Below are 20,535 nucleotides of genomic sequence, written 5' to 3' on the forward strand. Positions count from 1 at the left end.
CATTCCACAAAGCAAACTGCTATTGTCTCTGGCCAAAAGTATTGGCCAAGTATAAATAAAGAACAATAAAATACAGACAGATGTTTAAACAGATTTGCCAAATGAGCAATGCTTCTCTGGGGGTTTAGGTTTTTGGTTTTCAAATATGCAAGAATGTGCAAAGAGGCTTTTATGGAAACATTTTCTATATGTATCTCTGTGGGTTGTTTTTTTTTAAAGGTCGATTAATAATATAGTACAATAAACGGTCATTGTTACATAATATGCAAGCTACCATACCATAGACACTAATCCCTAACATCACATACATTGGTGTGAAAAAAGTGTTTGCCTCCTTCCTGATTTCTTATTTATTTGCATGTTTGTCACACTTTAATGTTTCAGATCAAACTAATTTAAATATTAGTAAAAGATAACACCACATACAGTTTTTAAATTAAGGTTTTTATTATTGAGGGAAAACAATATAAAAAAAATAATAATTAAAATTAAAAAAGTGTCTGCCCCCTGTTAAAACTGTGGTTTAATCACACCTGATATTAATTTCTCTAGCCACACCCAGGCCTGATTACTGCCACACCTGTTCACAATCAAGAAATCTCTTAAATAGGACCTGCCTGACAACGTGAAGTAGACTAAAGATCCGCAAAAGCTAGACATCATGCCGAGATCCAAAGAAATCAGAAACAAATGAGAAAGAAAGTAATTGAGATCTATCAGTCTGGAAAATGTTATAAAGCCATTTCTAAAGCTTTGGGACTCTAGTGAACCACAGTGAGAGCCATTATTTACAAATGGCAAAAACATGGAACAGTGGAGAATCTTCTCAGGAGTGACCGCCGACCAAAATTACCCCAAGAGCACAGCGATGTCTCATCCAAGAGGTCACAAAAGACCCCACAACAACATCCAAAGAACTGCAGGCCTCACTTGCCTCAGTTAAGATCAGTGTTCATGACTCCACCATTAGAAAGAGACTGGGCAAAAATGGTCTGCATAACAGAGTTCCAAGACCAAAACCGCAGCTGAGCAAAAAGAACATAAAGGCTCGTCTCAGTTTTGCCAGAACACATCTTGATGATCCCCAAGACTTTTGGGAAAATACTCTGTGGACTGACGAGACAAAAGTTGAAATTTTGAAAGGTGTGTGTGCGCTATCCGTTCGTGACCTCAAGCTAAACTGAACTTGGGTTCTGCAGCAGGACAATGATCCAAAACACACCAGCAAGTCCACCTCTGAATGGCTGAAGAAAAACAAAATGAAAACTTTGGAGTGGCCTAGTCAAAGTCCTGACCTGAATCCTATTGAGATTCTGTGGCATGACCTTAAAAAGGCGGTTCATGCTCGAAAACCCTCCAAAGTGGCTGAATTATAACAATTCTGCATAGATGAGTGGACCAAAATTCCTCCACAGCGCTGTAACTGACTGCAAGTTATCGCAAACGCATGATTGCAGTTGTTGCTGCTAAGGGTGGGCCAACCAGTTATTAGGTTTAGGGGGCAAACACTTTTTCACACAGGGCCATGTAGTTTTGGATTTAGTTTTCCCTCAATAATAAAAACCTTCATTTAAAAAATGCATGATGTGTTCACTTGTGTTATCTTTTACTAATATTTAAATTAGTTTGATGATCTGAAACGTTAAAGTGTGAAAAAAAAAAACAAGAAATCAGGAGCTCAGGCCAACACTTTTTCACACCACGATAGCTAGATAGATAGATCATCTGACAAAAGTAAGTACACCCCTAACATTTCAGCAGACATTTTAGAATATCTTCTCAAAGGACAGTACTAAAGAAATGAAACCTGGATATAGTTTAGTCAATGTGCAGCTTGTATAGCACAGTCATTATTGTAAAAACAGCTAGCAACAAAATTTAGTACACCCCAAGTGATAACAGCTGCACGTCATGTAACCACACAAAGCCACGTGTCCTATTCATTACCACTAAATGTTCAACGTGTCACCTCATAGCAAAGACACCCTGAGGAATTGAGAATTAGAATTGTTGCTCTCCACAAAGATGCCCAGGCTATAAGAAGATCAGTAACACCCTGAAACTGAGTTACAGTACAGGGGCCAGAGTCATACAATGGTTTCCAAGACGGGTTCTCGGAACAGGCTACGCAAGGGTCCATCAAAAAAGTCCTCATGCTGTGCATCGGGTGCAGAAGCTGGCTTCTAAAAACAAATGCATGAGTGCCGCCAGCATTGCTCGAGCAAGTCAAGCGTGGTGGTGGTAGCGTCATGGTCTGGGGCTGCATGACTGCTGCTGGTACTGGGGAGCTGTCAATCCTTCACATTCACAGATTTGATTATCGCCATTATTTGCCATTTAATAAGAAGGAATTTTTGTAAAGTTTAGTAGGGTATAAAAGTATTAAATATACATATTACAAATTTATTTAACAGCAAATGTATTGCAAAGGTTACTGTTACTGCTATCTAAATACTGCACATTGTATTGCCTCTCTCTCACTCACTGTGTGTGTTAGCCAACATCCCTGTGGAAAACATACTGTTGTATACAATGTGTATCTTTTCCTCTTTTGCATGTTAAATATAAAGCCTGGAAATATTCAACTGTAATTTAAGTGCATATTGTATTGACCGGCCAACTAATGTCTCGACCCGAATGTGTAATAATTCAGTGGTGTCGTTTGCACAATGCTTGATTGGCCTGATTAGCTTTAAGCTTACCAATGGAAACCATAAACACCAAACATGATAACTGATTAAATTTGAGTCATGAGGAAATTTGTGTAAACATTTTTCAATGCTAGCTCACCTGGGAGTGTTCTGAACGCAGCGCAGCGCGAGTCTAAAAGCCATGTTCCGACACAGTTCCTCAGGTGAGCTCATCAGCCTTTGCAGATCACTCTGGAAGAACATACGGTACATTAAGGAGCATAGGATTTAGCACAACGTGTTCTTTTAATGACTGATTTTGTTCAGATGATTTACCACAAAATACTGGATTATTTCCGGATTTCTCTTCGACTTCTCATCCACCTCGGTCAAGACATCCAACACATCTGGGAACAACAATAATCATGTCAACATTCATTTGTTCCTTTTTAATGGATTAAGCCATAAATAACTATAAATATATTTTTAGGGTCTTACCTTCAATGGCTTCTCCTCCTGAAATCTTCTTCAGGTACTTGGTCATATCCGCAGTGCTAAGTGCTGTAGAGGCTGAGATACTGACCAGAGGCAGGGAACCGGAGGAAGAGTCCTCAGCTAGGAGTGCGAAGAGAGGAATTAATAAACAGACGCTAGAAATGGTCTTTTTTTTTTGGTTAAGATGACAGATACGTTACCATCTCTGTCCTCTGAAGCGGCGTCTGAAGAGCACGTCTTCACAGGCAGAGTAAGACCAGCTAGCAGGGATTTTAGCTGCACCAGGTCTGGATTCTCTGAGGCAAGACCCCTATGAAAGAGAGAGAGAGACATTTTGAAACTAAAAACTGATGTATGTATAATACAATTATTTCTTATTAAAATGATTCAAAATAAAAGAAAGAAATATTTGTGTATCTTACTGTAGAATATCAGAGTGCTTCTGAAGGTAAGGCACGGCAGCTGCTGCGTCATGAGTAATGTATTTCTGAATGAACTGCACAAACTTGTTAATGATCGGCATACGGGACAGTCTTCTGAAATTCTAAAAAAAAATACAGGTTTGATGTAAATTGTGAAATTATATGTTTTGTTTAAAAACAACAACAACCACAACAACAACAACCTAAAAAAAACATCTTAGCTATAAGTATATATTAATTATTGTATTATTTAAAAATAATCAACATAAGGAAAAACCTCAAAGATAAAATATAAAAATGTAAAAATATTATATTTATTACATATAACTGTCCACCTGACAGTAAAATTAAGATTTATTCAAATTAAAGCTAAAGTTCAAGTAGAATGTATTATAGTCCACCTGATAGTAAAAGAAAATTGTATACAACTGCGAACAACTTAATTGTGATTTTAACTGCAAAACATATGTTTGCTATGATGCATAAATCTTTTTATAAGATTAGATATATACAGACAATGATGCATGTACAACAATATAGTTCTAATTGTCTTAATATAACTAGCGACACATTTTGTATCGGGGGGTCCCTGCCATGTCTCTATTGCCTTAGGGGTCCTTGACCTGAAAAACTTTACTCGATTACTCGAAAACCTCCTGTTAGAAGATTATACTAAATGTAAGATAATTATACGAATCCCATTTCTTGACAATTTAATTTCATAATTTTTTATTATTCTGCTTTTATTTTTAATTCTTTCCCAAACTTAATGCTTCAAATGGGCATTTAAATGAAGACTCCAGCTTTTGTGGTGTCTTCATACAACCAAACCTGGAGCACGTCAGTGTTTTAAACTGTTGCTTAAATTAGCAATGAATAACTTACAGACTGTTTTCTCTTACAATAAACCTCTAAAAACTAATTTGGGAGATTTGGGGCTTAATTTGTACAAAAGCCTGTCATGTATAAAAGTTTCATTAGAGACAAACAGTTTTGTCTTCATATTTCTTTTAATCGTCTAAACAATTCACATATTTTAAAAAGATAAATATTCCAGATCCTGAGCTAAATTTACAAATTTTTTTTGAAAAGTTTATTTAATAATAAAGCACTCATATATTAAACTAAAACCTTTATAACTTTATTAATAGAATGGCTGAACCAGCTACAGTGTTAACAACAGAATCCTTCAGCTTTGACTCTACACAATACCTGTAGGACTTTAATAAAGGACAGTAAGCAGTCCTGCAGCGCCCTCTGGTGGTCAGGGTGAAACACACGCGGCTGCAGCAACTCCAGGAAGGCCAAAACGTCACTAAAGAAAGTCATATGGTGCTGCTGCCTGAACTCATGCAGGTTCAGGTGGATCCGGCCATGCAGAAGAGCAGCAACCATAGGCAGGTGTCTGGAGGAAAAAAGAGAGTGATGGTTGTGTGTGATTCAGACATAGTACAAATAACTGATATAACAAATAATTTACTAGTATGCAAACCTTTAACTTGTATTTAAAAAGAGATATTAGAAAAGCTAATCCTGTTAACAGTCTATGGCATGAGGAACAGGATAACACACCTGAGCAGAAGTACAGGGTGGGACACAGATAACCTCCTGCAAGCCAGGGTTGCATCGAACACACGACTCTCTGCTGATTTGGACTCTCCAGTGTCGGCCATAAGTGTGATGAGACGATGCACCAGGATGTCCAGCTGTGTAAGAAAATAAATATAAAGTATATAAAACAAGCATTAAGGTTATTTATTTGTTTTTTGTTTGTTTTTTTTTTGTTTACAGTTTGTTCAGTTCAATAATTTTTGTAGCAGTTATAAAATAGCAAGTCATAACTTTGTGGTCATATGAGGTCATCTGATGAACCACTCTCAGCAAATGTGCCGGTACCTTGCAGGTGCTTCCGTCAGCAGCGGCTTCTCCAACCAGCGCAGCATCTGGCAGACGTACATGCTGGATGACCTCGGGGAACTGGAGGTATATTTGCAGCAGAAGATTCTCGCACCTCCTGCTCATCACACTGCAAAAGATGTTAAGACACTTAATTTATAAGTATCACTTTGAAAATATCGGGGCTTCCAATCCCACTCACAAGACTTGCGAGTCTTGAAGATTAAGATCAGATTAAGTTTATGAGTATTTGGTTAACCACTAAGACATGGAGAGCATTTTACTAGTTAAGTTTGGTGTAATCAATTATCAATTTCCATTTTGACCCAAATTTCCATTTTGATGGAAAAAAAAATCTGAAATTCAGCTACAAGCACTTTTTTCATTTATAGTCAGAATCTCTGGCATTTTTTATAATATTCTTAAATCTAATAATCTAATAATCATACCAAAATAATTAGAAATTAGAAGCCTGGTTTTAATCTTATTTACATATAATAGATAGTTAGAAAATTTGAATAGAAAGTGAATAAATGATTTTTGACTATTACATTAATGGTAGATAAATCAATAAATAAGTGCATAAATATGTACATTTGATTAGTAAATATCCTGTATATCGTGGGATATATCGTGTAGATTTAAGACCCCAGTTCAGTCCATTTCTAGGTTGTCATACAGCAAAATGTAGCACTGCTCTTTACATCACATGGTGCACCGAACACATGATTTCAGGATCCAAATACTGGTGCCTCAGACAATGAACCAGATTCACAAATAGCCTAACGCACTTCTGGTTGCAAATCACGCATCAAGTGTGCACAAAATAAGAGAACCAAAAAGAGAAAAGCAATAAATACTGACTAGACACTGTCCACCACACAAAGCCTGTGTTATGTCTTGACAAAAGAGCACAGAATAATAACCGGTCACATGTCTGACCAATTGCTTCTCTTTTATTCTTCAGAGAATAATTAAGGCCTACCAGGGCAATAATCATGCTCTGAGGCAGCAAAACGCAAAGAGATCGCCAAAACCAAGAAAACTAGTAATCCTACTCAAAGCTAAAGATGGCAAACATGGTTTTTCTGTCCTCCTTCATTCTTATACCGCGAGCTCCGTGACCAGCACAGTCGCATGATTCCCAATTTGTAAGAACTAACAAGCGTTCGTTACTCATACCAAAATGCTTAGGGTTCGCGATTTTTGCTTCATGTGGTCCTACAACAGATTACTTTAATTCCAATTGCTACTTTTATGTCAGATCAATGTGGTAAAAGAAAAAAAAAATTATTCTTGTTGTCAACTCCCAAACCCTGACCTGGACTAACCCCTAACCCTCGTTAAGAAGCTTTAATAACTAAAGGCAAAATGATAAGTGGTGCTGGCCTTGGGCAAAAAATAACTGCCCTGTAATCTTTGACAGTCAAAGCATAAGGAAGCAGCAGGAGAATTAATCCTCTCTGCCTTCATCAGTCTGTGGCGAGCAAACTCCTTGATATCAAAGCAGCAGGCAATTGCCATTCTTAATTCACTACAAAAAGAAATTATGCTGTGCGCTTTGCTTCCAAACTACAGTTGATGACAGACAGGGTATTCGTGACACATAGGGCAATAACATAAGCTCCGTGCATGAATAAACATTAATCGCTGTAAATGGACAGAATGCAAATGTTGGGGAATAATGAAGTCTGCGTGTCTTTTATTTTGTTGATGTCTATAAGTTGGAGCTTATTTATATGTTAATAATGTACGGTTTTCTTTTATACAGTTGTGCATGTTTTTTTTTTTTACGCTACATATTAAAACTGTACAAGACAGAACCTCTGTCACATCAGGACTGAACTCTAATTCCTTCACAGCTAAGTCTTGATTTCTTTATTTACTGCTGATAATGTAAGATATGAACTATTGTCTGTGCTTAAGAAAAGAAAAAAAAGAAGAAAAATTAAATATATTTATACCTGTTCCCCCACTTCTTGATGCAGTTGAGCAGGTATTCGCAGACCGTGTGGACATTCTGGGGGTCGCTGTGGCAGCAGCTGTGCAGCAGGGGCAGACGGGACTGGATAAGAGAACAGGAGGCCTGGTCTAGAGTCTCATCAGCTTTGCCTGTGTCTCTCCAGCTCAGTTCTGACTCCCAAAGGATCAGATCCACCAGACTGATCAACTCATCACTGGTCAGCTTCAAGACAATCTTCTCAGTGCGTTTCTATAGAAGGAGCAGTGTTATTATTGTTCATTAAAATTATTTTTTTATACAGCAAATACACTATATTGCCAAAAGTTTGCGGACACCTAGTCAAAAGTATGGCATGTGCATTTTAAGCATCGCGTTCCACATTTAGTCCCAATTTGATCTTATGATTCCCTCCTTCTTATGATCTTATGAAGCTGTTCCACCAGATTTTGAAATGTGTAGGTGAGGTGAGAAGGCCTGGGGTGCAGTGTGTGTTTCAATTCATCCCAAAGGTATTCAGTAGGGTTGAGATCAGAGCTCTATAGCAGGCCACTCAAAATCTTCATCTCCAAACCATGTAAACTATATCTTCATAGAGCTAGCTTTGTGCACAGGAGCACTGCCATGCTGGAACAGGTTTGAGTTTTCAAGTTCAAGTGAACGTAAAATTGTATTATAATGCATCCAAAGAGACCCTATAGAGGCAATTGTGTGCCTCCAGCTTTGTGGTAACAGTTTGGCGAAGAACCACATATGGCAGGAAAGGTCAGGTGTACCAATACTTTTGTCCATATAGATACCATGTTGGATTCGGAGTTGCAGCACAGGGAAAACAGGAAGAAATAAATATAAAACAAAGACAAAAAAAAGCTTTTTCATGTAGTTTCTCTGCTTGTTTTTTGCTTCAAGTGTACCATGAAAAAAGCTGAGACAAATTAGTAATGTCGCAAATGCAATTCCGCGATAAACCGGAGGCACGAGATTCGAACCGCGGTAAAGCGGGGGATTACTGTATACCAATTCCAAAATAAAACATGAAGTAAAGATTAAATAAAAATAATTTGCTAAAGTTAGCTAGATTATAGTGGCGTATCCCTTTCATGGTGAGCAAGAAAAGTAAGCAAAGGAGAAGAGGAAGTGCAATAAAAACTAATTAGAAGCACATTTTATGCATTTAATCAAACTTGTAGTTTGCTAAACAGTCAGCAGAGGGCTCCAAAACGGCTTCTTTAAATACATAATCCATAACAGAAATAACAGTTGTGTGCCTCCTGAAATGGCTTTCAGGCACTTACAGTTAAACATCTGTATTTTATAAACAAGCTTTTAGTTGCTGATTCATATGTTGCAGATAAGAATATTCGTTTAATTTCTGTGGCCTTCATCTGACCTGTGGAGTTTTCTGATCTCTGCCTTGCCAGATGCGAGGGATGTGACTGCATGCCCACAGGAAGTCCAAAGCTGAGGAGGGGTCCACGCTGGAAGATATAAACCTGTTAAAATCACATGCTGGCTGGTAGGAAGCATGTTGGCACAGCTGGAAAAACGTATGTGCTCACCTGTGCTCTTTAGGCTTGTTAAGCAAAGTGGTGATGCACTGATGCAAAGTGCTCCAGTTGGACTGGTGTGTAAGCAGAGCCAGCAGGTAGGGCCTGTAGGAAGGGACTGCACACACTCCAGAGCCTTTACTCTGTTTAAACAAACACACATGCTGACTACAAATATCCAGATGAGTAAACGTGGTCAGATTTGCAAACACAGGCTGGATGGAAGCAGATTGACAGATATGGGGGTACCTTGTTAACTGAGAAGAGTAATTTCTGCTGGAGGTCTGAGCACACAGAGGTCACCTCTGGGTCGAGCAACTCCAGCCAATCAACTAACAGCCCTGAGCTGGAACTGGTTCTCTTCCCTTCAGAAATACTTCACCACACACATACACACACACAGCAAAGTTATTAAAAGTCTTTATTAAACTCATTGCATTTAAGCTAATTATATTTTTCTCTAATCAATATCTAATTATATTCATCAAACAGAATATAAATTATTATATATCCAGAAAGAATTTCTCCACAGGAGTGCCTCGGGCAGCAACCCTGCTTACATTTTAGATTCTGCCTCCAGCTTCACCCCTCGCTCTTCGGTCTCCTGTAGCAGCAACAGGATTACCATGGCAACAGGACCAGCTGTGTTACCAGGTGTGCCCGTCTGCATGCCAACAGTCATGAGTAGGGACAGCAGTTCCTCCAGGTATGGTGACTTCACCTCCATTAATCCCTGTAAGACTGGGACGCACACGCACGAACAAATAGCATACGTATAACACAATGCGGTTTCTATTCGCACTATTGTGAAATGCTCCTAGGCTGCTCAGAAAAACAACTCGGCAAAGCCCAAGGCCAATACCACATGGTTAAACCAGAGATCCTCTGTAATTGCTTTTCTCCAGGAAGCCTCCAACCCCCCCAGTCTTACCAAAAACCTTTATAGCTTTCATACAACGACACTGATGGCCAGCACTGCTCTCCCTGGACATAAACAAGTCTGAAGAGGCCTTGTGGGATTTTTTTTTCCCCTTGTGTGTGGCTGTTTTAATCTTTTTTTTCTGGTTTGAATTTAGATGTCAGAGGCCAAAGTCATAAAGAAAAATAAACACAAAGCCGCAGAAAATAGAAAAAAGAAAAAAAAAAAAAAAAAAGAAAAAGCGAGCAGTAATTGCTATCAGCTCCAACAGCAGCACATGAATTTATAACAGCTGTGAAGATACAGTATCTGGTCAAGAGGCTCAAATTCAAGCTGGTCCGAGATTATCCTAGAGTACATTATCTTAACGGAAATGTACCTTTCCTGATGAGTTCAGGCGCAGCGTTGCATTTCTCCCCCGCTCTTAGCGAGGCGATGATGCCCCTCACAGCCACCTCTGAATCCCGTCTGTATGCGAGTGCCTCTGCCAGGTGCAGAAAACCTGTATGTACTGACACGAGAATCATCAAGCAAACATTACTAGTGTGACCAAATGCGAATCAAAGTGTTGCCAAAACAAATACTGCCTCCAATTGATGAACTTCATATATTAACCGTAAAACAGTATACAGCACTAGATGGCAGTGGTGGTCGTAAATGTACTTAAGTAGCTTTTTTAAGTATCTGTACTCAACTTAAGTGTTTCCATTTGGGAAGACATTTAACTTTAACTTCACTACATTTCAAATTCAGATATCTTACTTTTTACATTTTTTCAAAATCGGTCGTTCCTTTTTATTTGAGTGGATAAAAACTTCACTGGTTTTGAACTTGTTGTGATTGGCGCTTGGTGGTATCTACTTAGCAGGAACATACAGTTCAGTGTCAGTTCAACAGCAAGCAGAACATTTGCAGAGAATAAAATTATAGAAGAAGCTTCTGACTCTTAACTTGCCACAACACCCGTGGCCTTATTTAAGCAATTTTTTTAAAAATAGTTAAAAAGATGGTTTAGGAGAGATGGCAGATTGTCTAATAAGATTTTGAAAGGTGAGAGGATGCCTGAGGAATGGAGAATGGAGAGGAGGAGTTCAGGTACCTGGGGTCAACAGTGCAAAATAAAAGAGTGTGTGTTAGAGAAGTGAAGAAAAGAGTGCAGACAGGGTAGAGTGGATGGAGAAGAGTGGAATGGGTAATTTGTGATAGAAGAGTATCTGCAAGAGTGAAAGGGAAAGTTTATAGGACTGTGGTGAGACCTGCGATGTTGTATGGTTTAGAGACAGTGGCATTGAGTAAAAGACAGGAGGTGGAGCTGGAGGTAGCAGAGCTGAAGATGTTGAGATTTTCGTTGGGAGTGACGATGATGGACATGATTAGAAATTAGTTTATTAGAAGGACAGCGCATGTAGGTCGTTTTGGAGAAAAGGTGAGGGAGGCGAGATTGAGATGGTTTGGACATGTGCAGAGGAGGGACATGGGGTATATCGGTAGGAGAATGCTGAGGATGGAGCCACCAGGAAGGAGGAAAAGAGGAAGGCCAAGGAGGAGGTTTATGAATGTGGTGAGGAAAGACATGCAGATAGTCGGTTTGAAAGAGGCAGATGTAGAGGACAGGGGAGGGTATGGAGACAGATGATCCGCTGTGGTGACCCCTAATGGGAGCAGCCGAAGAAGAAGAAGAAAAAGATGGTTTTGCGCTCATGATAATTTTAATAGATGTCAATCAGTGTTTGACTCATTAATATCACTTTATTGATAAATTGGTGTGCTGAGAGTAATAGAGTAGGGCTGTAGCTATCGATTATGTTATTAATCGTGTATTCTACCGATTATTCCCACAATTAATTGAGTAATCGGATAAGAAGTACTTTTTCCTTATTAAAAAGAAATACTAAATATACTAGAGAAAATAAAATGGGTCTTAAAAAAAGTAATTTCTTTTCCTTTTTGATAATATTGACATTTTATTGCTAAAATTTCATACAAGAATATCTGTGACAAATATATAAATAAAAAAATCCTAAATAAAAATATCAAAATATATTTCAGTTTACTCTTAAAAAAAAATAATGAAATAAATAAAAAAAATACTAAATAAAAAAAAACGCACTGTACGTTGTTTTCTTTATGTTTTAGTTTGAAATGATTCCAAACTTTGGACACTTTCTGTTGTTTTCTTTGGCCTGAATCCTATGGAAGCTGGATTCAGCCACATAAAAAAAAGATTTGCCTAATTATGCCTTTTTTTCCCCTCACATTTATTTCTCGCAAATCTGACTTTGTTTCTCGTACATAACTGGTGCATTCACTGTGTTGTCGGCCTGAAGTTTGGAGCTGTTAGTGTATGAACGAGGCTCCTCTGCTTCATCCGTCTTGTTTCTTCTCTTTCACAGCTGATTGTTAGACAGGGTTCTCTTCAGGGATCGGATTCTATTGATTGTAGCCTATTTTATTTTCAATGTGTAAAGCTTTCTGGCACTACAGAAGTCAGAATTGTAAGAAAAAAACATCAATGATTTTTTGTATTTGAGTTAATCGAGGAATCGTTTCATCCCTACATTTGAGTCTTTTCACATAACTGAGTTGCAAGAGTTCAGCAAGAGTCTTGTGACAAAAATGATAATAGGGCATTATAGCCATAATAATTCATAATACTTTGAAAACTTAAGTACATTAAAACGCAAATAATTTTGTACTTTTATTTAAGTGAAAGTTTAAATGAAGCTGGATGGTAGGTGAGATGGTAGGTGAACCACCATGTTTAACAAAAACTAGCAAGGTCTCCTCACCATCGGTGATGTGGTGCTTGTGAGAATACTGCGCCACCAGAGACTTCAGCAGGTTGATAAGCGGCCCTGCCTCCAGTGCAGAGCTCTCCAACCAGGTTAACATCTGCATGACCACCTTAAAAAAGAGTGAACTGAAAGCCACATCCTGGGATGCAATCTGCTGACAAACAGAGAGAGAGACAGAGAGAGAGAGAGAGAGAGAGAGAGAGAGAGGTCAGACCAAGTAATGATGACAGTTCTTGGAAATGTTTGTTCTGTAACCGTATGATCAGCACAAAGATATTCCTTTTGTTTCTCTAGGACATTAAAATCTGGGCTTTTTCCAGGATTATTTCCATGACTTTAACCGCTGTTACTGTTTATGCAGTCATCTTAGAGTGATATTGTTATACCACTGCCAGAGGTTGTTACCTCACTTTTTGAATACAATATTTGTCTGTCCACATGTGATAGATCTTTCAGTACTATTATAGCAAATACAAATTTACTGCGATTTTCCAGTAGGTATTTTCACATTTTCCATTCATTCACATGTTTTTCCTTGACTGGTCTATGAATAAATAAATACTGAACGTTTTTCCTACCTGGTAGAGATGCAGCTGACGCAGCAAAGGGCACAAAAAAGCATGACTATGATGCATCGCCACTACCAGAGATCCAGCGTGGGCCGACCCGAGCAGGGCTGCAAGGGCCTGCAGGACTCGTGCAGCTGTTCCACCCTGCTGACCCATTCCCTTTCGTGCCAGCAACACTTCTTTAGCAAGAACCTGCTGCAGGGCCAAGGCCAAGGGGCGGGATCGGGTCGTGGGCCAGCGTGGGTCCATCTTCACTGGGAACAGCTGTACACAAAGAAACAAGTGTGATGATTGTCCAAGTACAGCAAACAACTCTCAATCTTAGTCGATTGTAGTGTTTTTGTGGCCCCTATCTAGCACAAGCATGCTGAGGATAAATGATCACACATCACACACTTTATTTAAATGTTGAAAAGAAAACATTAAACTACGGCACTTGACTTGTCTCTGCACTTGTTTATGCACTGCACTGCTGCCACATGATTGGCTGATTAGATAACTGCATTAATGTTCAGGTTTTTCTAATAAAGCTTGAGAGGACATGCTATACATTCAGTCAAAAAAGATAAACAAAGAGCACCTGCAGCAGAATGGCGGCGAGATCATCGTCAGGGCCGATGACAGGCAACTGACTCACGGCTCTCATCTTCACCAAGCTGTGTGGAGGATCTACTGCCATTTTCACCCTACTCGACTCTGCACTGTCTGCAACGTAACAACCAGTAAGTACATCACAGATCTATGCAGGCATGTAGATAAATGACTCATAAATAAAATTATTTAGAGGTGAAAATAGGAGTAAATGTCATTGACTCCACAGCTGACCTCTGCGTGTTGGAATCGATGCACTGAGTAAACTGTGAAACGTGTGTCCTCCTGTTGCACCTCTCTCATGCTGCACCTCCACCAAATGAGCCATGTAATCTGTCACAATGTTTATGTCAACATCTAGTTAGATGTACAGGTCTTTTGCAGTAATACAGTATAGTTAAATGTCTGAGTAAACAGTTATGGGTGTGACTAAAACGATTTAAAAAAAAAAAAATATATATATATATATATATATATATATATATATATAATGTGAACCAGAGTCTCAATGTGAATATGAGTCAAAGTAAAGTCAAACCTGATGTTATTTTCAGATTTTCATTGAATTCGAAAGTACAGGCCCGGAATTTACTGTGGCAGTTCACTTAAAAAAACAGCTGCTGTGTAATTATATATATTACATATATATCCCACGGAACTCACGGGGGTTGCGTTCTAAGACCTCCCCACATGTTCCAAAAATCCGCAAATGTACAGTGCAGTATTTGACCAAAGTTTGTGGGTGGGTGGGTGGATGGGTGGATGGATGGATGGATGGATGGATGGATGGATGGATAGATAGATGGATAGATAGATAGAGTTGCATATAAGTGAGATGCATGTCCTCACTCTTGTCCATGATGTTCTGCTCCAGTGACTGTGGGTCATGGGAGACGGCCTGGTCCAAATACTGCAGCAGTTTGCTCATGCTGGACACTGGAATGCCGAAGGACTGCACAAACAGCAGCAGCTGCTGCGGCTCCAAATCCTGCAATGCTATTAGGAGAGAAAGATCACATACATACTTACCAAAGGTTACAAGTGGTTCTCCATTTACTAGATCTAAAGTAGACGCTTACCTGCATCAACCAGTCTGGATACTTCTGAGCGGATCATCCTCAGTTTTAGCCAATCGGGTAAGAGCAAAGCTTCCTCTGATGTGTCCACCAGGAAAGCAGTAGGAAGGGGTTTTTTATCAGGGAACCAGATTTCTAGTAGAGTGAGGAACTCACTTTCATCTGCTAAAGAAATAAATGTAGTGCACACTATAATTTAATGTAATACAGAGCAGAATTATATACATGAAATATTTTTAGACTGAAATATTACTCATTTAATTGTAGTATTTATCTATTGAATGTTTCTTGTGCCTTCATTTTCATTTGGAAATAAAAAATGGACTTTTATCTAGAATTAATGGGAGGAATTTACCACTTGATAGTAATAATTTTAGCAATATATTAAAAATAAAGCAATTCTGTACTTATATTAACATATTTCACCACTTTTCCCATTTTCCAATTATATAAAATAAATGAAATGAATATTAAAATGACCACTTTAGACATGGCAACCTATATCAATTTTGCACAAAATAAATGGGAAAAACAATGTGCCAGAATCTTCTTTCTTCCCTAATAAACAAAAGATGAGCCGATTGGCACATATTTCTGGAATAATTTTGTCTCCAGATATAAGCTTGTCTCTGATGTAAGAAGTCACATGAATATTTCAATCAAAAATTTTTTTTAGAAGGAAATGAGGCAGGGAGAAGCAGCACACCTTTGGGTGGTCCTAACGTGAGCAGGATGACCATGGCATGGACCACCAGAATATGCATTGTAGCTGTTTCTCCTGTTGTCCAGCGCAGAAACACCTGGTCCTGAGACTCAGACTGTTAAATCAACATCGAGAACTTAATTAGCCCAAATATACCACATGAGACAAAAAGTTCTCTAGGAGTGTATGATTTTTTTTTTCAAAATTCAGTCTGCTGACCCAGCTGTAAAGATCCTCTCCTTCCTTGGTTTTCCTCATACGACAGATGTAGGTAGAGAAGATAGACAGGAGGGCGGTGAGTGTTGCGTCTGACTCTGGCCTGCATGGGTGCTTTGAGAATAGACTGTTCATGATGGTGGAGCGCTCCACGATCAGCCGAGCTACATCCTGACACACACAGAGACAAAAACAACCATGTATCTTCAGTCATGAAAAATAAATAAATTCCACAGTAATTACAAAAAAAATTTAATCTCACCAGTGCTAGATCATTGTGCAGGCCCTGCTCCCCTACTGGTGCATGCTGGGAGAGGTAGATCACATAGGCACGTATGGTCTGAGGATCAGTCTCCATGTGAATGGCCTGTAGAATAACATACACATCAGCATTTTTACAGATGTGCCAGCTAGACAATCAGAAATGCTGACTGATTAGTTTAAAGTGACCACTTCACTTTAGACTAATCTGATTTGAATGATAACTGTCATAAGCCGGATGGCAGTCTGACCTGCTGCAGGGCGCTGGCAGTCATGCCTCTCACGCTGTCAAACAACGGCAGATTGGGTAGGTCCTGCAAGAGCCACTGATAGGTAGGAAGCAGCTCCGCATCCCTGGAGTCATCCTCCATCACCTGGTCCCGCTCTTCCCCATCCTTTATCCCTCCCTCGGAAAGGACCAAGGACAGACCCTGGAAATTAGGCCCAGTCCCACAATCACAAATTAGCACTGATGCAATACTTTAAAAACATAAGAACATAACTCCAAAATTATATTTGCCATCAATGTTAGAATATGCAAGTGTTTTTGTTGCTTATATTTTTCTTAATTTGCAAGCACAGTAGGGGTCGGATATTCATCAGCAATATTCATTTATTACTCATTTCACAGTGTATGATCACTTCTGCGTTTATTGGGAGACCGTCTAAAGAACTCCTGTTGTGCTGTTCCATACACTACCTTCATAGCAAGCACTCTGGATGCCACCTGAGAAGAGCTAAGTCTGCGCAGGAAGTAGTCCAGCACCTCACAGGTTGTGTGCTCGTCTGCCTTAGGCCCCAACAGCAGATCTTGCAGCCGTCCTAAGAGTTGTCTCTGCTTTTGCTGTCTCTGTACAGGCACAGCAGAAATATTCTTATAAAACAACTAACACCAGGGATTGGACTCTTTACAGGGAATGCTGTCTATGCTATAACAAGGGTTCAGGAATAATCACAGAAAGCATTTTTTTTATGTTTCTGCATGCAAAAAATAAAAGCACACTACAAACGGATGCTCTGAAAATACACGTTTGTTGATAAATGCAGTGTTTGATTTTTGCGATGTTTATTAAACATTGTTTAAATTTGTATTAACCCTAATGGTGGCTGTGTTGAACACTGGAACAGGAATGTAAAAAAAAATTTTCTGTTTACAAATCAACTATATCTAAAAAAAAAAAAAAGTACAGGATACAGAACCTGTCTTTTCTTTGCTTTCTGCTCTTTGCTCTCTCCTTCTTCTTCGTCATCAGCAGATGGTGTCTCGTCAGCTGCATCATGGAGGAGGAATTCACACAGGCACTGAACAGGCAGTACGTCCAACGACCCTTCACTGGACTGGACCAGGTCTGCCAGCCATGGCATGGACTGGGAAGATGCCTGAAGAAACAAAGGCAGGGATTCACACAGATTTAATGTCAAAAGTGACAGTAACCAAACATTAATGTTTGTCTCAATTGGAGGAGAATAAGTAGATATTTGTCTAGCTGAAAAAAATGCTATTAGGAAGGATGACAGGTTTGCTTGTGAAAGATGGACTGTATTGATGTAGCCAGTATTTAGTATAATAGTTTAGTCAGATTTAAGTACACAAAAAAAAAAAAAATAGATATGTAGTCAGTCCCTTAGTCAGTGTTCAGCAAACTATATTCCTTAATCTAAATTTCATAATATAGATATCAGATTTTGCTACATTTTCTCCTACTGGTTAATAAACATTTCCAACCTTCTGCATACTACAGCGGACATTCGTATATTTGCATCCCCTAATGAAGTATTGATCTTTGTTTCAATCTCATCTGAATAACAAATGCTGATATCACTACTAGGGAGAAGTTTATAAAATCATTTATCACAAGGGATCACCTGTCTCTGGATGATGTTGAGGAGGAAGTCTGGATTGCGGCTGCGGCACAAGAGATGTCCCAAACGTAGTGACTGGTTCAGACTCTTCAGCTGTTCCTGGATGTGTGGTGGTGGTCTGCGTGGCGGACCCCTGAAATTAAATACACACATTGCAAACAAGTCTATTATTGGAATTCGATTGTAGATGACATAACATCTTTGTAAGTTAAGCACCTCTACTATAAAACCATGTATGTGCTGCTGGAGACCTACTTTGGCTCCAGGCTGGTAAGCTGGCACAGCAGCAGGCTGCTGCTTTCCGTAATGGTCTGCTTGGTGGACGCAGCTGCCAGGTGGCTTTCGAAGGCCAGGATCTCCTGACGCTCCTTCTGGGAGACCTGAAGCTCACGGCTAATCATCTCCGCCTTTGTCTCCTCATCAGCCACCGTACAGGGTGGATAGGAGTAGTTGCTGAATGCAGGGGGGAGTACGTTTTTATAGTATGTGGTGTACAACATAGCAGGTCTTACCACTGTCTTTTAAACTTTCCCTTTCACTCTTGCAGATACCCTTCCATCACATATCGTCACATATCTCCATTACTTTGCACAATGGAACTCAGGTCTTTAACTTTCACTTCTAGCCCTAACCTTAACCCTCTGCTCCTTGCAACTGCACCACTCCACTGCCCTCTCTCTCTTTAATGTGCATGTCTTGCTCTTATTGACTATCGTTCCCCTTCTCTCCAGCACGTACCTCCACCTCTTCGGGCTCGTCTCAACCTGTGGTGTTTTCATTATGATTACTGTAGCATAAAGCTGTATTACATGGACCAAATAAATGCATTTTGGGTGTTTCTGTGGCCAAAAATGTCAGAAACATTAACAAATGATATATTAAAGGCCTCAATGTTGCATTTACAATTTAAAATATTTAGCCAATTGTATTCCAGTGAAGACTATTTCTCACGAAAATAGAATCCATCAAGGATTTGAGCTTGCCCTGGACTCATGCCTTCCATTCTCAACTTTGAATACATAAAGAACACTGAAACAAGTTGAAAAATAAACTTTAAAATTGACTTTAACAACCTCAATTTGATGTGATATTATGCTAACATGGCAGCTTCTCTGTTGATTATAAAAATGCACATAGAGCTAGAAAACAAATACCAGGTAATCAAGCAAACCTATTTTCTTTGTTTATACAACGTCTTTCTGTGTTTCAAAGATTGGAGTGCTTGACTGGAGTGTCAGAATATCAAGTAGGAATTTGAATTGCTGGAATGCAGCATCAGGCCAAGCCATTTCTACTGTGAACTTGTACAGAGATATATAAAAATAATAATTAAAAATTTAATTTAATTTAAAAAACAAGTAAAACAAAGTCTTGGCATTCCAAATGCCGAAAATAAACATTTTCTTACTTGGTCATAACCATCTCCATAAGCATTTTCAAAGTGGGGTAGCCCTCCCAAGCATCCAGACCTACAACAAACAAATGAAGGCTATGAAGGCATGTTTATAGTATTTAGATATCAGATAAACTGCAGAGCTCTAAAGGCCTCACCAATTTTCTGAGGGTTGAAGGATGCCACAACAAGCAGCAGGAGCCAAGCTTTCCAGTAGAGAGTTGATATGGCCAGATTTGGAGGCTGATACCTAAAATATCACAATAAAGCCAAGACCGACATAAATCATTATAGTAATGATTTCAAACACCAGAACTGCCACTAATGAATTACTAATGAGTACTTATGAAAAAAATTAATTTCTCTTTAATGGACTTAATGTGGCCTATACATGGCACTTGCTTTTCTTTTTCTACCAGCTAACTCACACTATCTCCCGCTATACTATGATCACGATCTTAAAACAAATTAAAGCATTAATAATCCTGAAAATTTTCCCAAAGTGCACAGTTTCTCATTCTTCCCTTCTTCCTTCTAATCTGAATAAACTTGAATCTCAGTTCAATTCCATATAAGGTATCTGCTAACATCGGCGAAAGCTGAATGACAAAGAAAACAAAGCTGAATTATGCAAAACTGCGGAAAAGACATGCAGCTACACGAACTCGTTATATTTGCTTATTTGTCAGGGACAAAATAAATAAACACTGTTACATAACATGCAACATATGTGTACAGGACTTTTTGCCAAAGGGAAATTTCAGAGCATGTTTCTGAACTGGAGAAAACAAACAAGAAAAATGGCATGTATCATGTAAAACAAATAGACATCATTCAATTTTCTCACACAATGTTTTTATTATACCTATGTACATTATTTTTTTTACCCACACCCTACTGAGAGTTCATTCAGTACATATTTTTAAACACATGCAAATATTCTTATGCCCATTTGAAAGATGTTTTGCAGCTCACGTGTTGGGTGCAATACTAGCCCTGGATTTTAAATATTGTTCTAAATAAATAATGACTGTTACCCTGCAGGAAGCTGGATAATCTCTGGGTGATGGTATGTACACAAGTTCAGGACAGCATCGATAAGCTGAATCCTCTCCACATGCAACACATCCAAATCTACAAAAAACAGACAGAGTGAGAGAGACAGCTCGAGAGATTGCTCGAAATCTGCTAAATGAAAG

At 38.9% G+C, this 20,535-nt stretch overlaps 1 protein-coding gene across 3 annotated transcripts in view; it reads right to left on the reverse strand.

The window, feature by feature from the left end:
• The window catches only part of ints1 (integrator complex subunit 1), a 29,821-nt gene that overhangs the window by 1,788 nt on the left and 7,498 nt on the right, over positions 1 to 20,535 (reverse strand). For 2 of the 3 annotated variants that reach the window (XM_046835095.1, XM_046835096.1), the window contains exons 16-46: positions 20,374 to 20,470; positions 19,495 to 19,586; positions 19,352 to 19,412; positions 18,199 to 18,396; positions 17,947 to 18,076; positions 17,281 to 17,460; positions 16,781 to 16,930; positions 16,332 to 16,511; positions 16,082 to 16,186; positions 15,823 to 15,990; positions 15,607 to 15,718; positions 14,904 to 15,065; positions 14,674 to 14,820; positions 14,059 to 14,157; positions 13,814 to 13,938; positions 13,243 to 13,497; positions 12,659 to 12,815; positions 10,249 to 10,380; positions 9,511 to 9,691; positions 9,200 to 9,326; positions 8,963 to 9,093; positions 8,794 to 8,881; positions 7,408 to 7,655; positions 5,444 to 5,573; positions 5,120 to 5,253; positions 4,760 to 4,952; positions 3,548 to 3,669; positions 3,326 to 3,435; positions 3,129 to 3,245; positions 2,967 to 3,037; positions 2,791 to 2,882 (exon numbers count right to left, since the gene is read on the reverse strand). In XM_046835095.1, the coding sequence (XP_046691051.1) occupies positions 2,791 to 2,882; positions 2,967 to 3,037; positions 3,129 to 3,245; positions 3,326 to 3,435; positions 3,548 to 3,669; positions 4,760 to 4,952; positions 5,120 to 5,253; positions 5,444 to 5,573; positions 7,408 to 7,655; positions 8,794 to 8,881; positions 8,963 to 9,093; positions 9,200 to 9,326; positions 9,511 to 9,691; positions 10,249 to 10,380; positions 12,659 to 12,815; positions 13,243 to 13,497; positions 13,814 to 13,938; positions 14,059 to 14,157; positions 14,674 to 14,820; positions 14,904 to 15,065; positions 15,607 to 15,718; positions 15,823 to 15,990; positions 16,082 to 16,186; positions 16,332 to 16,511; positions 16,781 to 16,930; positions 17,281 to 17,460; positions 17,947 to 18,076; positions 18,199 to 18,396; positions 19,352 to 19,412; positions 19,495 to 19,586; positions 20,374 to 20,470 (4,294 nt within the window). The remainder of the gene's footprint in view (positions 1 to 2,790; positions 2,883 to 2,966; positions 3,038 to 3,128; positions 3,246 to 3,325; positions 3,436 to 3,547; positions 3,670 to 4,759; positions 4,953 to 5,119; positions 5,254 to 5,443; positions 5,574 to 7,407; positions 7,656 to 8,793; positions 8,882 to 8,962; positions 9,094 to 9,199; positions 9,327 to 9,510; positions 9,692 to 10,248; positions 10,381 to 12,658; positions 12,816 to 13,242; positions 13,498 to 13,813; positions 13,939 to 14,058; positions 14,158 to 14,673; positions 14,821 to 14,903; positions 15,066 to 15,606; positions 15,719 to 15,822; positions 15,991 to 16,081; positions 16,187 to 16,331; positions 16,512 to 16,780; positions 16,931 to 17,280; positions 17,461 to 17,946; positions 18,077 to 18,198; positions 18,397 to 19,351; positions 19,413 to 19,494; positions 19,587 to 20,373; positions 20,471 to 20,535) is intronic. The other variant, XM_046835097.1, reaches the window with a different exon arrangement.

The sequence above is a fragment of the Silurus meridionalis genome, chromosome 22 (assembly GCF_014805685.1).
Source record: "Silurus meridionalis isolate SWU-2019-XX chromosome 22, ASM1480568v1, whole genome shotgun sequence".
In the NCBI taxonomy this organism is placed as follows: Eukaryota; Metazoa; Chordata; class Actinopteri; order Siluriformes; family Siluridae; genus Silurus; species Silurus meridionalis.